Here is a 16,279-nt window from a genome sequence, read left to right as displayed (position 1 = left end):
AAAACTATGCCTTTCATATTCAGTATGCCATACTGATGACAGAGAACACATGTACTACACATAGTGAATATGCTGCACAAATATGCATGTATTACATGTTTACTTTTGTATAATTCAGATAAAAATGTCATGCATTTTTTATATAGCATTAAATATCTGTAACATTTTTAACATTCATGATTTAAAAACTGGCACGTATAATCAGTGTATGAAATAAGGCCCGTTGGACTGCCCGAGATGGGCTAGATTTCTGACAGACGGTCTCAATTTACAGCTAGCCAGCCCGATGGTTTGGTAAAAGTTTAGTCAACATGTTCCATACATCTGAGTAAATTTCTTTGGATTGTCTAGTCTGGTTAAATCCATTTGGGGCTGAAAACATTTTGAAGTTACCCACCCTGATGTGTGGCTGGGTTTTGGCTTATTTCATACACAGGTATAATGAACCAATGAATTAGGTGTGCATTCTAACTAGTCGTTGTTGTACACATGCACAAAAATGTACACTAACATATGTATAAATAAGGAATTAAAAATCAAATATGAATTTATATGATAAGAAGTTTTATTCTACTCTTTTGTAGAATTAGACAAGAGTCATGGTAGAACTAGACAAGACATGATACCACTACAATACTGAAAGTGGAGGAATGTCATGATTTGCAAGTCATTTACATTTTGAGCTTTGTGGTAGGGGATATGATGGCCACTCTGACAAATGAAACTGAGTGGATTTTGAAAGAATTAAAGCTCTTGAGTCGGATTCTTAGAATAATCAGGACCATAATTAGATGCAGCATAATAGCAAGTAGAAAATGTACACAGAAAATAAGAAAAGAAGTCATTAACAATTACGAATATGGACTCTTGCAAGGAAAATTGGCAGCCATCTTGGAAAAATGACGACCATCTTGAATTTCCAGTGGATAATGATTAATGCTTCTTAGTTAGTTAATCCAACTATGACTATACATATTTCTGTGTTTCTATCACCATATTAACAGTTACCCGTAAATACTGTTCCACTACAAGGAACAGAATAGGGTATTTAAGGGGATTTTAAAGAATTTTATAAAATACTGCTGGAAATCTGGAAATAATTGTGTCCTGAAATAACTGTTTATCCTGAATAATAAATTGTCAAATAAATTGTATGTCCTAAAGCAGTGATTGAAAAACCCATTCCAACAAAATAAAGCTCTCAAGCCACAAAAACAGACCACCCTCAGAATATTGTTCAGTATGTCTAGTGAAAAATCACTTTTTCTTACAATTTCTCCAGTATTTACATTGCTCATTTACTTTTCCTTTCAAACTACAGCTTATGAGTTTAAAACCTTTTCAAGGATTAGAGAAAAAATAATACTGGAATTAACTCAGCCATGTTTAGGAATTACTAAATCTAGAGCGGCACATCGACATCACAATATACAAGCTTGTCAAGTATGGAGCCAATCAGCATCTTCTTGTTGTAAACAGTTGCAACAGTTGACGCAGATATCAGGTTTCCGTCATCAGTGAACAATTCTGTCACAGAAGATACAGATCCATCCTTCAGTTTTATCTGCAGGACCTGAAAGAAAGAAGACAGGTTTGTCGTGTTTGTTGTTGAATGTCAAACTCGACAATATTCCAGGTATATGATAATAGTTGAGTAAATAATCGAGTCTACACTAGACAATCCAGTGATTGACATCATTGACATTTTCAATGCTGAAAACATAAGAAGCAAGTCAGGGGGACTGATTCTACCTAGCCTTAGTCAATGGTACTGGGGACCTATTCTACCTAACAATAAAAGTCAATGGTACTGGGGACCTATTGTACCTAACAATAAAAGTCAATGGTACTGGGGACCTATTCTACCTAACAATAAAAGTCAATGGTACTGGGGACCTATTCTACCTTACAGTAAAAGTCAATGGTACTGGGGACCTATTCTACCTAACAAATAAAGTCAATGGTACTGGGGACCTATTCTGCCTAACAATAAAAGTCAATGATACAGGGGGCCTATTCTACCTTACGATAAAAGTCTATGGAACTGGGGACCTATTCTACCTAACAATAAAAGTCAATGGTACTGGGGACCTATTCTACCTTACAGTAAAAGTCTATGGTACTGGGGACCTATTCTACCTAACAGTAAAAGTCATTGGGACTGGGGATCTCTTCTATCTAACAATCTGGCACTGACGCCTTTTGTACCTAGCAATAAAAGTCAGAAGTACTCAGGACTCCTTCTACCTAACAATAAAAGTCGGGGTACATGAGACCACTTCTACCTAACAATATTAGTTGGAGGTACTGGGGACATTCACTACCTGCATACAGGCTCCCCCACATATACAGCTAACTTGACCTGATCCAACCATGTTATTACCTGTGACGGTGACCTGACAGAAGGGTCGTCAAGGTAAGCCATGGCCTGGTAACCAATGGGATGTAGCCCGATGTAGAGGTCACCTGAGACAGGATCAACGATAACGTTGTCAGGTGCTGCGTGAAGGGGATAGATCTGGCAAAACATAAATAACATTTCATATTAAAAACACATTTACTGGCGGTAACAAATTTTACCTACATTTTCAGTATGAAATGAGACGAAATATGAAAATACTGAAGCCTATTGCATTGATACTGTGATAACATGACAGGCTTCCAATTCACATAGTTTAATCTTCATTGTTCATTTTGACAGGTACATGCTGATCAGGACACTCTGGCGACTCGTATCATGGCGGACGTAAAACACATGTGCTCAGGGAGCCTTCATTGCATGCGATATTTTACGAGATCAGGGAGTGGCTCATTATTTAAAGTTTTATTATGACATATACCAAAAAAATCCACCATACTGACTACATACTTTAAAATCATTATTTGCATAAATGAAAACATTTTATAGTCAGTTGTGGACATTGTCTGAACACAACTATGCACCCCAGCAGTACTTTATAAATCGACTCTTGACTGAGTTTGGTTTTACGCCGCTTTTAGCATTATTCCAGCAACATCACGGCGGGGGACACCAGAAATGGGCTTCACACATTGTACCCATGTGGGGATGCGAACCTGGGTCTTCGGCGTGACGAGTCAACGCTTTAACCATTAGGCTACCCCACCGCCCCTGTATAAATCAAAAACAAAACACCAGAATATTGAATACTGGCACAGAAAGCTATATCAGGTTTGGTTACATTCAAGCTTTCCTATTACTGTTGTCACAGAGTAAACCCATTTTTTTTTTTAGTAAATGGTGGCTAACAGAGGCTTACACTGAAAGGAATCAATAATGGTCTGATGTGCTGCCAGTGACCACAACCTGACGGGTGAGTGAGTGAGTGAGTGAGTTTAGTTTTATGCCGCACTCAGCAATATTGGCGGTGGTCTGTAAATGATCGAGTCTGGATCAGACAATCCAGTGATCAACAGCATGAGCATCGACCTGCACAACTGGGAACCTATGACATGTGTCAACCAAGTCAGCAAGCCTGACCAACCAATCCCATTAGTCGCCTCTTACAACAAGCATGGTTTACTGAAGATCAATTCTAACCCGGATCTTCCAGGGTACCTGACAGGTGGATCTGATCCATACATCTGACCAATCAAATTCCACCTACTTCTGTCACATCTGGGGCCCGTTCCACAAAGCCACCTTAGTATCATGACTCCCATTCTTAAACACAGACTTACCGTCTCATAGGGCTATGATCGTTCTGTGGAACAGAGCCCTTGGACCATTCCTTCATCAATGTTCTTTGTCTAATATTTATTTGTCAGCTTTTTAACATGTGTTGTCCTTTACAATACAAGGCATATGTCTGAGTACAAGTGAAGTATTTTGTCTCAACCAATCCTTTGGTTCAGCTTACCTCTCTCAGGTGTATAGAGTTATCATTTCTTCTCTCGTAGATCCTCAACTCATGTCCCATACTGGCAGCAACATAGACAAATCTGCAACATTAAGAGAAACATAGATGACTGATATAACAAAATAGATGTAACAAAACACAAAATGAGAAGCCTTCCAAAAAAGGGCACGACCTGGGTCCCTCCTTAACTGGAGGCTAATTAGCATTTGTAAATTTGAAGATTCCTTTAACAACAACAAAGGCGTCCTCACCTTCCATCTCTGGATAACTGTACACCGTTAGCCATAATGATTCCATCAGCCACTATACGATATGCTGTACCATCGAAGTAACCCACATCCGCCCAGGGCATCAAGGCAAGGGTTTCAAACATCCGTTTTAAGTGACTGGAAGTTGTCAGGTAGTTGGTGTAGTAGAAGCTGTCTTCACTGGTGGCCACAACATCATTCACCCTGGAAGAAGATCAACATGATTGAGATTGTTTCAGTGACCACTACTGGGGGTGGGGTAGCCTAGTGGTCAAACCGTCCCCTTGTCACGCCGAAGACCAAGGTACGATTCCCCTCATGGGAACAATATGTGAAGCCCATTACTGGTGTTGCCTGTTGTGGTCAGCTCTGTCTCTGGATCTTAATCCCATTGAATGTGTGTGGGATCAGCTACAACATCAGTTTTCAGAGCTTCCAAATCAAGCACAGACTCTGGATGACCTTGAGAATGCACTCAGACAAGAGTGGAACAATCTCCCACAACAGAGCATCGTGAATCTCATTACAAGCATGCAACGGAGATGCCAAGCTGTTATTAGGGTGTATGGTGGCCATACTCATTATTTATGTGACTTTTGGTACGTTTCAATCCTTCTTTCAACCAGCTGTTCACTGGGTTCAATCTGCTTGATAATGTTTTATGCCATGTTCGCGAATCACAAATGGATTAAATTGAGATTTGTCATTAAATATGGATGAAAGGAGGTGTCATTGTTCTTCTCTCGGAATCTCTTCACTGTGTGCCGATTTACAAATTTGGAATGGTCGAAAAACTTCATGATCCCTAATATGTTTTGTCCAGTATAAATAGCCACAGATATCAATTTGCTACAAGATAATCTATCAGAAATTGATACCAATAATAAGAAAAATAACTCTAAGGAAAGTTTATGGTAGCCATAGCTACCTGATGACTGTTAAGATGTCTCATGTATTCAGAAAATGCTACTTACTGTTTCAGAGTTGGATCACCGTAGTAGGATTTCACATGCTGCAGTGCAAGTTTCTCAAATGACACCTGGAATTTCTCGATCTTCTCCTGTCCGTCCTTTTCGTGGTTGACAACAAATAGGTACACTGCGCCTGAAAAGAAATCAATTTGATGTTTTGTCGTCAATGTCAAACGGATATGTACTGTAATAAAGTTTTGTCATGGATACAGAATAAGGACACCTTAATCTCACCCCATCTCTTGTCCTCAATTGCTCTGATGCCATGAAGCTGGAGTTTATATCCTGTACATCAACACGACATCCAAAACTCCTTGCATCCTTGCGACACCCTAAACTCACCTGTATCCTTGTCCTCCCAAGCACTGATGCCATGGGGCTGGAGCCTGTCCTTGTCAAAATTCTCCGTGGACGTCAGCGTCATCTCCTGCACCACCTTCCTCGGGTTCTTCATGTTGAACAAGTAGATCCTCCCCTTGATGTTGTTTTGTTTATAAAACTTATCATAGTTTGATGGGTTTTCATTTACCCGAAATCCCTGCAAACATAAGATTATGATGAATCAGCCAAAGACATGCACTGCTGTAGAGAGGCACACACTTATACACTCCCTCCTAATAACTACCCATGATATCCAAGAATACATTGAGAAGAGGGGAAAAATATCCAGTGAGTGAGTGAGTGAGTTTAGTTTTACGCCTCACTCAGCAATATTCCAGCTATATGGCGGCGGTCTGTAAATAATCCAGTCTGGACCAGACAATCCAGTGATCAACAGCATGAGCATCGATCTGCACAATTGGGAACCGATGACATGTGTCAACCAAGTCAGCGAGCCTGACTACCCAATCCTGTTAGTCGCCTCTTCGACAAGCATAGGTTACTGAAGGTTCATTCTAACCCGGACCTTCATGGGTGAAAAATAATATTCATGACTCTTTCTCTCCTGTTTTCAACTAAATACAAGTCACCATTCTGTATGGGTTAACCTCTTTATGAACTCACCAACATGAAATAGAAATTTTGAATTCAAATGAATGCTCTTGTCTGCCGTTTGTGAGATAATTAAGGTTGGGCAGGTCAGGATGTACAACTACTTACAAACTTACTGATGTAATGAATGTCATCCCATTCGGCAACATATGCATGTTTTCCGATCCAAAACCTACAAAGAATAGGAAAAGTCATCGGCTTGTGGATGAAAAGATTACTGATCTGAGTACAGTGTGCCAAATAGTTTCCAAATTTAGCTGTCCAGTTGGGCTAGCTGTGCCTGAAAGGTACTAGCCCAAAATAGAATTATCTTGTCCAAATTTTGACAGAGGTTTCATCATTAAGCTACTAATTTGATGAACATTTGTATCAGGTTATAATCTTGCATGATTTAAAAGTGTCTTAAAACTTAACAACTTGGAGAGCGTGATATATTTACAAGATGACACATGAAAATTCGCTAGTCTGGCCAGTGACTGGAGATTTACCGACCCAAATGGATTTTTCCTAGCCATGGGCTAACGGGCCGGTGGTTATTTAGCGCACTGTACAAAGCAAACTTTAGGCTAAGTTAATCATAACTCCCATACCTTAACATAGACTTACTACTGTCGTAGTGCTAAGGTGATTGTAACTACCATACCTTAACACAGACTTACGACTCTGTCATAGTGCTAAGGTGATTGTAACTCCCATACTTTAACATTGACTTATGACAGTCGTAGCGCTAAGGTGATTGTAACTCCCATACTTTAACACAGACTTACGACAGCTGTAGTGCTAAGGTGATTGTAACTCCCATACTTTAACACAGACTTATGACTGCTGTAGCACTAAGTTGATCGTAACTCCCATACTTTAACACAGACTTATGACTGCTGTAGCACTAAGTTGATCGTAACTCCCATACTTTAACACAGACTTACGACAGTCGTAGCTAAGGTGATTGTAACTCCCATACTTTAACACAGACTTATGACAGTCGTAGCGCTAAGGTGATTGTAACTCCCATACTTTAACACAGACTTATGACAGTCGTAGTGCTAAGGTGATTGTAACTCCCATACTTTAACACAGACTTACGACTGCCGTAGCACTAAGTTGATCGTAACTCCCATACTTTAACACAGACTTACGACTGTCGTAGCACTAAGGTGATTGTAACTCCCATACTTTAACACAGACTTACGACAGTCGTAGTGCTAAGGTGATTGTAACTCCCATACTTTAACACAGACTTACGACAGTCGTAGTGCTAAGGTGATTGTAACTCCCATACTTTAACACAGACTTACGACAGTCGTAGTGCTAAGGTGATTGTAACTCCCATACTTTAACACAGACTTACTACTGTCGTAGTGCTAAGGTTGTTTTGTACAATGACACCCTGGCTTTGTGGGGTGTCCAGAACGGTGTCCTTAACATTTCATTTAATTTACGTGTATGACTTCATACCGGGCAGTAAACAAGTTCCTTTGTTACAATTTTGAGATCAGAGGAAGTGGGTAAGGTTTTATGCTGCTTTTAGCAATATTCTATCAATATCGCAGCTGGGGACACCAGAAATTGGTTTCTCACAGTAAACCAGTGTCAGAAATAGAACCGGGTTCTCCTGCGTGACGAGTGAGTGCTTAACCACTTGGTTACCCAACCATCCCTTCACAGTTCTTACAAGGCAAAGGGGTAGCATAGCGGTTGAAGTCTTCCCTCTAGACACATAAGGAACTGGTTCAGTTTCCCAAATGGGTCAGCATGTGAAGCCCATATCTGGGGTACTCATCCAAGATATTGTGGAATACTGTTTAAAGTGATGTAAAACTCAGGTCACTCATTATCTCACAGAGTTTGATCAAGAAAATACCACATGGTGAAACATTAACCCATACCCATTCCTTCAACTTGATGACAACGGCCCGGGTAATGGTTGAATACATGCTTGGTAAACCCCATCAGGAAACTGAAATAAACAACATAAGCAACAAACAAACAACATAAACAACATTGCAATAAATGTCAGAATTTCACTATGGCCATTTTTCATTCATGGAGACCTCCAGGATCAATTTAGGTTCTACATTTGCCAAACCCTGAGATGTTCATTAAGAAGTAATGGGAGTCTGAAGCAGTAAAGCATATGAGGCTGACTATGGTACCAATGTTAAAGACTAAAACATTTGTGTGATGTTCTCTGCTTTTTACAGTCAGTGATTTCCCTGTTTGAACCAAAGCTGGGGAACAAACACCCTCCATTATCTCCAGGGTATACGTTACGATCACGATTACTCTCCACTATACCCTGGATGCATCCACGGCTTGGGGCTTGATGCATCGAGGATGAGGAAAGAACAACGACAGTCCGAAGATTGTTTTAGTTTGAACTATGCATCAATAAATAATCAGTACATTCTTCAATCTTATTAATTTCCATTTTTCCATCATTGTGACTTTATTATTGTCTCCAGTGGTACTTGCAGTTGATATTACTTGCATCCATTCTTAATTGTCCTGTGTACAGGAGCCAATATTTTGCGTCCCGTAAAACCCTGGGAATCCATCTCTGTGTTATCATGTTTGGAATGTTCAGCAGTTGGAAGACTGCTCGGTCTTCATGAATTTATGATTAGATGTACATCCATATCACCCTCAGTACCAAAACCCTTGCCTCACATCAGGTAATTGTCCTTATAAATACAAGCAAATACAATACCAGTGTACCTTCCCTTCCTTCTTGTCATTACAGTGCATAAATAATTGTTTGAGTATGCTTGTATTTTCATCATTTTCCATGTGTATATATGGTTTCATTTAATAAACATCACCACAAGTATTGATGCTAAATAAAAGATTCTGAAGTGTGTCCTTCAGGAGTCAAGAACTTATTACACAGTGCCAGCGCCAGAAAATAGAATAAAAGGAAACTTTGGACCTTGGAGGACATGGTTACCATATTCATAGAGATAATATGATGCAGAAAGATAAAGAAGAAATACTCACTATATCTTGACACAATGTTGAAACAGCAACACAAGCAAGCTGATGACTATTATCTTTACGTACATCTTGAATCTGAAACATATTTCTGATAACTGAGAATGACTGAAGGAATGACTATATACATATATATAGATCAAGAGGTTTAATGACTGGTCGTCATTTTCTAGATATATTAGTTGGTGAGTGGGCTGCTTGACTGGTCACTATATACAGGTATTAAAATGTGTAGATGGGGATGCACGCTCAAGCATGATGACTTGGTGGTTCATTCTCAGGTCGTGGACAACCTGAAATTTTGCATTCGCAGGACGTGGACAGACGGTGCACCTTTGATGTCCTCGGTTGTTTTTGTAAGGGATTAACTGATTGGGAAGTGTTAAAATGTGAACTGTTATCCAGAATTGTTAAGGTTTCGTGAACTCTGTTCACTCTGGTAAGCGTGTGACTGATAGGTGAGTGAGTTCACTCAGAAATTGTTTGATTTAAACATATTTTTATTCCTGAAGAATCTGGTTTGGTAAACGAGCAGAACTTTGCTTATATCCATACCTCACCAGTACATACATCATTTAAACAAAATACACAAGAACTGGATACACAAAACGACAAATTAAATCATATATGTGCATTGTAGATGCTTATAAACCTTGAGCCTGCAGTTACACTTCATTGATTGTTTACATATATTAGTCTAGAATAATTTATCAAATTGTTTAGGCTTAAAGATGTATTGATGCAGGGACTCTATTATGTTCTTATTGACATCGTTGTTTGCCGGAGGTATTCCGTATAACACAGTTTGGAGATTGTGGCCATTTACATAGAAGTAGGTATTATTTCTAATAGCAGTGTATAACTTATATGTAAAAAGATAATGAACAGTATCTTCATTGTGGTATTCACAAGCACATTCAGGGTTGTTACAAATGTGTCTATTTACTTCATCCACATTCAAATCACTACAGCCCAGCTTAAGTCGACAGTGTACGATCTGACAGAATCGAGTGCCATAATTCAGATCTAGATAATTATTTGATTCATCATTTTTAAGCAGAGATTTGAATTCACCGATTGAATTAGTGAATACGAAATTATCAGGTAATTAATTCCAAATTGTAATTGTGTCAGGTTGGAACGATTGTTCATATATTTTCGTCCTACAATTTATTGTTTCCAGCTTAGATTTATTACAGAGATTATATTGACTGTATTCAGAGACAAATTTAGGAACAAGGTCACAGAGGTAGTCAGATTGGACCGTGGGGACATCAGCGTCATTGTGTTTGCCGACACAGAGTCTTTTTTATTAAAATTTAAAAAAAAGAAACTTGTTTCGTTTCCTTGTAATTTCACAATCTAGTATTGCCCGAAGTCTTGCAATCACACACTCTGTCTATTGTCTGGCGTTAATTAGCTCAGTAACCCATTCGCACAAAGTGGACACTTTTTTCTGGACTTTGTTTTTACACGACACAGGGTGTCCACATCCCGAGAATACCCCGACTTGGTATAACACCAGACATTTTGGCAAAGTTATGATTTTTATTTGTTTTGACACCACACACTCCAACTTAGTGATATCTTGGTTTTTCACCACACCCTTCAGATAAGTAATGACTATGTGTTATTATGCACCCTCTTGTAAGTACTTAGCATAATACCTCTCACTCAGCAATGACTTAGCATTACACAACACGCCCTGGCTCAGCAAGGACTTAGTATTACACCATGCACTCTGAATCAGCAATGACTTAGCATTACACCATGCACTCTGACTCAGCAAGGACTTAGCATTACACCATGCACTCTGTCTCAGCAATGACTTAGCATTACACCATGCACTCTGGCTCAGCAATGACTTAGCATTACACCATGCACTCTGACTCAGCAATGACTTAGCATTACACCATGCGCTCTGACTCAGCAAGGACTTGGCATTACACCGTGCACTCTGGCTCAGCAATGACTTAGCATTACACCATGCACTCTGATTCAGCAATGACTTACCATTACACCATGCACTCTGACTCAGCAATGACTTAGCATTACACCATGCACTCTGTCTCAGCAATGACTTAGCATTACACCATGCACTCTGGCTCAGCAATGACTTAGCATTACACCATGCACTCTGATTCAGCAATGACTTACTCACTTAGCATTACACAACACGCTCTGACTCAGCAGTGACTTAGCATTACACCATGCACTCTGACTCAGCAATGACTTAGCATTACACCGTGCACTCTGGCTCAGCAATGACTTAGCATTACACCATGCACTCTGATTCAGCAATGACTTACTCACTTAGCATTACACAACACGCTCTGACTCAGCAGTGACTTAGCATTACACCATGCACTCTGACTCAGCAATGACTTAGCATCAGATAGGGGATGCAGGGGTGCGCAACCCCCTTATTGTCCTGAAAGTTTATTAAATCTTGTGAAAACGGGTGAAAATGAACTAGCTTTTGAAATAAAAATATATCAGATTTACAGGTCCAGCATAACAAAGTGTATCTATTTCACTATGCCATGATAAGTCTAGACAGGAATGCTAGCTCTGTTAGTCACTAGTGCTGTAATAGATACTGTACACTGATAAAATTGTAAGCATAAACTTTCATTAACGGTTGTGTACCATTCAATATTCAGTGAAGTGTACATATTACAGTAAGGCTGAAGGGGCTGTTGTCGACACCGGTACTACAACTACAAACAACTTTGGTAAAATTTTTGCGGAATATAAACTCATTCCGGTACTGGGTAGTTTTCTATATTTTTACTTTGTTTTGGGCACATTTTTGTATACTGACACATACTGGGGATACATACATGTGAGTGAATGAGTTTAATTTCTTGCCGCACTCAGCAATATTCCAGCCATATGGTGGCAGTCTGTAAATAATCGAGTCTGGAACAGAATCCAGTGATCAACTGCATGAGCATAGATCTACACAACTGGGAACCGATGACATGTGTCAACCAAGCCAGTGAGCCCAACCCCGATCCGGTTAGTTGCCTCTTACAACAAGCAAGTGTTACGGAAGATCAATTCTAACCCGGATCTTCACAGTTACATACATGCAATAGCTATACAGACAAAACCTTCAGCAATTAAGGCATTCGTGACCAACTCTTGTTATTCCGGGACAAGCCGAACAGCGACTCGAGCCCCTCTGGAAGGATTTCACATTGGCGTATGTACATCGGAACTACTTCAAACAGGAACGATAACTCTATCCCTGTTTGATTCCACTGGTACTTAATATCACCGAAGCACCTGTACATTGTATTGCTGTTTTGGTTTTTGCTTCTTCATTTTAAGGAATTAAACATCTTTGATACAACTAAAAGAAGGAGAAAAGACATATTTGTTTAAGACATATTCTAACGTAATTATTACCAGCTGTTCACCTTATATTTCCAATTACATTTCTAAATAGGGTTTAATAGTCACAAATGGGATTTGTTTTATTGAATATGCAAACAAGAGTATTAAAACTTCAGCTAAATTAAATCCCAAAGCAGAAACTCAAAATTGTCTTTAAGATATTTCTCAAACTGAACATTCATGTAATGTTGCTGTCATACCCCAAGAGGAATTTTAAATGAATTTGCTGAAAAATATATGAATGACCCCAAAAAGTCACACTAACCTATTCCCACAGATGTGAAATATATGCCCAATGTTAAAGGTCACATGCAACCAAAAAATCAAACATAATTAAAACACAATTATAAGCGTATAATCGCAGATCAAAAGTGCAATATTTTGTACTTTGGTTTACCTCCTTCGAAACGAAGCAGCCGGGATACCGAACCCAGTCAGAGCGGGTGGGTGTGCACTCAAGTGTAACGGCTGGTTCATTTGCAGATGCCGCCCTCGCAGCTCATTGTGTGTGTATATATAGAGATGTTGGGTTTTGTAAATACATGCTCATTTTTTGTGTATAACATTTTGCAATCAACAGACATCATAAAATGTCATGTGTTCAAGTATCACACCTGCCTGTCTGTGTAATTACATAATGTGACAGAGACCGAACTCTCTCATAAAGAGGCCATAAATCAATGCATTTTGTTTATGGTGTACAGCCTGATTGGTGTTAAGTTCAAATTGCATGTGGTCAGTGATAGCAGCTGTGTATTGAATATTGTCATTAGCAGACAGGCAGGCAGACACATAGGTGTCAATAAAACAAGACATTGAGTTTTGTCTGTGACAACGACATATCTATATCACAGTTAGAAATTCTGTCAACGCTAAATAATGGCATTGCTTTTAAGTATCGAACTGAGAAAGTGACTCGGTAAGAAGAACGTGTGGTGAAATTGACAAATGAAATTATATAAACAGTTAATTTACTGTCATAACATATAAAAAGCTCGCGCCTGTGAGATATCAACAAAACATTAGAAAAATAGCTCACACCAAAGCCTTCACCGAGTATTCACCGGACAACCCGCTTCCAAGTTGCACAAACCTATTTCACTGCGCACGTGCTATGAGCGCAGCCCAGCTGTTGAAACCCGTTTTCCCCAGACTTTTCTGGGGAAAATTAGTGAAACGTTTGAACTCCGATTTCGCGCGTTTTTTTTCATCGCGTTATATTTCAACTTTATAAGTTGAATTTGCATTTTTGACGATTTGTTTCGGTATGTCCATACCGAAAGGTATCAGAATCTGCAAAGTTGTGTTTTACGTTGCATGTGACCTTTAAAGATTAACGTTGATTAGTTACATACAGATATGATAATTTTTGAAACTCGAAGCGATTTATAATTACATTACCTAAAACTGTTGGAAGCGCACGTACAGTCACCACAACAAGCCCAAGATCATCAGAAATACGCTCAGTTGGACCATTGATAGCCATTATATCAACAAACGCACGTGCGTGGATTTGAATCTCTCACCTTCCATGGCAATATCCTTACTAAAAACTACATGAGAGCCAAAACAATCATGTTACCTACATTCCTTGTACTTTCAACATGATGATACATATTTTTCAAGATTTTTTAAACAATGACATAATGTCATAAATGGTTTAAGTATTTGGGATTATTTTTATCCAAGCACCGCCTTCATTATGCGCGTTCTGATTGGTTTGTCGTATTTTCGCACATAACAAGCATCGAGACAGGGACGAGTCTTCCATTCGTGACCAACTCGTGTTATTCCAGGACAAGCCGAATAGCGACTCATGCCCCTCTGGAAGGATTTTATATTGGCGCATGAACATCAGAACTACTTTAAACAAGAACGATAACTCTATCCCTGTTTGATTTCAATGTTTGTTAATATCACCGAAGCACCTGTACATTGTATTGCTAGGTTGTTATTTTTGGGTATTTTTCACTTATTTATTTTAAAGAATTAGACCTCTTTGATACAACTAAAAGAAGGAGAAAAACATATTTGTTAAAGACATATTCTAATGTAATTATTACCAGCTGTTCACCTTATATTTCCAATTATGTTCATTTTCTAAATAGGGTTTAATAATCATAAATGGGAATTGTTTTATTGAATGTACAAATAAAATAGTATTTTTTCAGCTACATTAAATCCCAAAGCAGATACTCAAAAATGACTTTAAAATATTTCTCAAACTGAACATTTGTGTAACCTACTGTCACACACCTGGTGGAATTTTAAATGAATTTGCTGAAAAAAATATGAATGACCAAAAAACAGTCAGACTAAAATATCCCCACAGATGTGAAATATAAGCCCAATGTTAAAGATTAAGGTTGATTAGTTACATACAAATACGATATTATTGTTTTGAAACTCGTAGCGATTATAATAACATTTCCTACAATTCGTCGTCGAGGCGCATGTACAATCTCCATAACAAGCCATTAGATCGTCAGAAATACACTCAGTTGGACCCATGAAAGCAGTGATGTCAACAAACGCACATGCGTGTATTTGAATCTCACACCATCATTCACATGATTCTTATTAAAAACTTCATAATAGGCAACAAAATCTTGTTAGCTACGTTCTTTGTACTTTCAATATGACGATATATAATTTTCATGATTTTTAAAATAAATTACATAATGCCATAAACAATTTAAGTACTCGGGATTATTTTTATCAAAGCATCGCACTCATTTGCGCGCGTTCTTGGAGGTTACGGAAAGGGGTGAGTGGTGACGAATGCGAGTCTTCTTGGAGTTTATGGAAAGGGGCGAGTGGTGACGAATGCAATTAAGGGTGCAACATGAATACACATACAGAAGAAACAAATTTATCCTGGGTTCAGTTGTATATATACTGATATATCAGTCATAGCAAGTTTTGATCAGGCCCTAACGTAGTTCATATGAATAAACTCGTATTCCAGCCTAGGCCTACATCGAGCACACCTTGTTATGTTGCAAAGTCGTCTAGTTATATGCTGGACTAGCCCTAACGTAGGTGTGTCAAGTGCTACTTTGGACCAACATGGAAACTGCTGAGCAGCCAGTGGCCGCCATAGCCTATGGTCTTACCGTCAACACATTCTACCCCTTATCGCGTGTCTTGACTGTAGAACCCCATCACAGCTCTCAGCTACCGGTGGATCGTTAACATTAGCGATCAGTGAAGCGACAGCTGTAGCCTTTGCAACAATACAGTCCTGGCAAACAGCATTGTTACTAAATGTGTAAGTGCATCGCCAGCATGCACTAGAGCGGTTAGTTTATGCAGAGTCCTGTCCCAACAGCAGAGCGGATGAAGAATTTTAAGTGAAATTATGTCTCTACTGAAAAGAAGCAATATTCAGTGGAGAATATATATCGAACAGAGCCAATGTTCAATGCAGAAAACTGTAGTCTACATATCACAACGTCTGAACGACAAACGTCAGTTCTGGTCGCTATAGAGGTTACCTTCTCTGCCCAGTTGAACAGTGAGATAAGACTTCGGCTGCACAACAACAAAGGGAGGTCACTCTAATGTTTTGAGGGAAATGCCGGTTAAAAAAAGTCTGGCGGGGCTCAGCCAAGTATGGGTTCTGATCCATTATGAGTGGTAACTTGTTTCACTTTTGTATGTATTTGACTGAGTACGTGAGAAGTATCATATAACGGAAGGCCACACGCAGCTCTAAACATTTTCAGACAGTTTATTGTTACACGTACTCGAATTTGTACGTGCAGCAAATGAACGATTATTTAGTGTCTGAACCATA

The 16,279-nt window shown here is 39.0% G+C and overlaps 1 protein-coding gene across 1 annotated transcript; it reads right to left on the bottom strand.

The window, feature by feature from the left end:
* Window positions 1-313: 313 nt before the first annotated feature.
* On the bottom strand, window positions 314-16,029 carry LOC124291145 (serum paraoxonase/arylesterase 1-like). Its single transcript, XM_046728067.1, has 10 exons — window positions 15,978-16,029; window positions 9,085-9,156; window positions 7,977-8,047; window positions 6,207-6,262; window positions 5,440-5,635; window positions 5,101-5,230; window positions 4,130-4,330; window positions 3,879-3,960; window positions 2,384-2,518; window positions 314-1,573 (listed from the first exon to the last, which is right to left on the bottom strand). The coding sequence occupies exons 2-10, from the start codon at window positions 9,147-9,149 to the stop codon at window positions 1,403-1,405; spliced, it is 1,107 nt and encodes a 368-aa protein (XP_046584023.1). The 5' UTR covers window positions 9,150-9,156; window positions 15,978-16,029; the 3' UTR covers window positions 314-1,402.
* Between the last annotated feature and the right edge of the window lie 250 nt (window positions 16,030-16,279).

Source organism: Haliotis rubra, unplaced genomic scaffold (assembly GCF_003918875.1).
Source record: "Haliotis rubra isolate DU_JTF1 unplaced genomic scaffold, ASM391887v1 Scf483, whole genome shotgun sequence".
Taxonomy (NCBI): Eukaryota; Metazoa; Mollusca; class Gastropoda; order Lepetellida; family Haliotidae; genus Haliotis; species Haliotis rubra.
The sequence above is the reverse complement of the archived record's forward strand: the minus strand, read 5'-3'. Positions and strand labels throughout refer to the sequence as shown.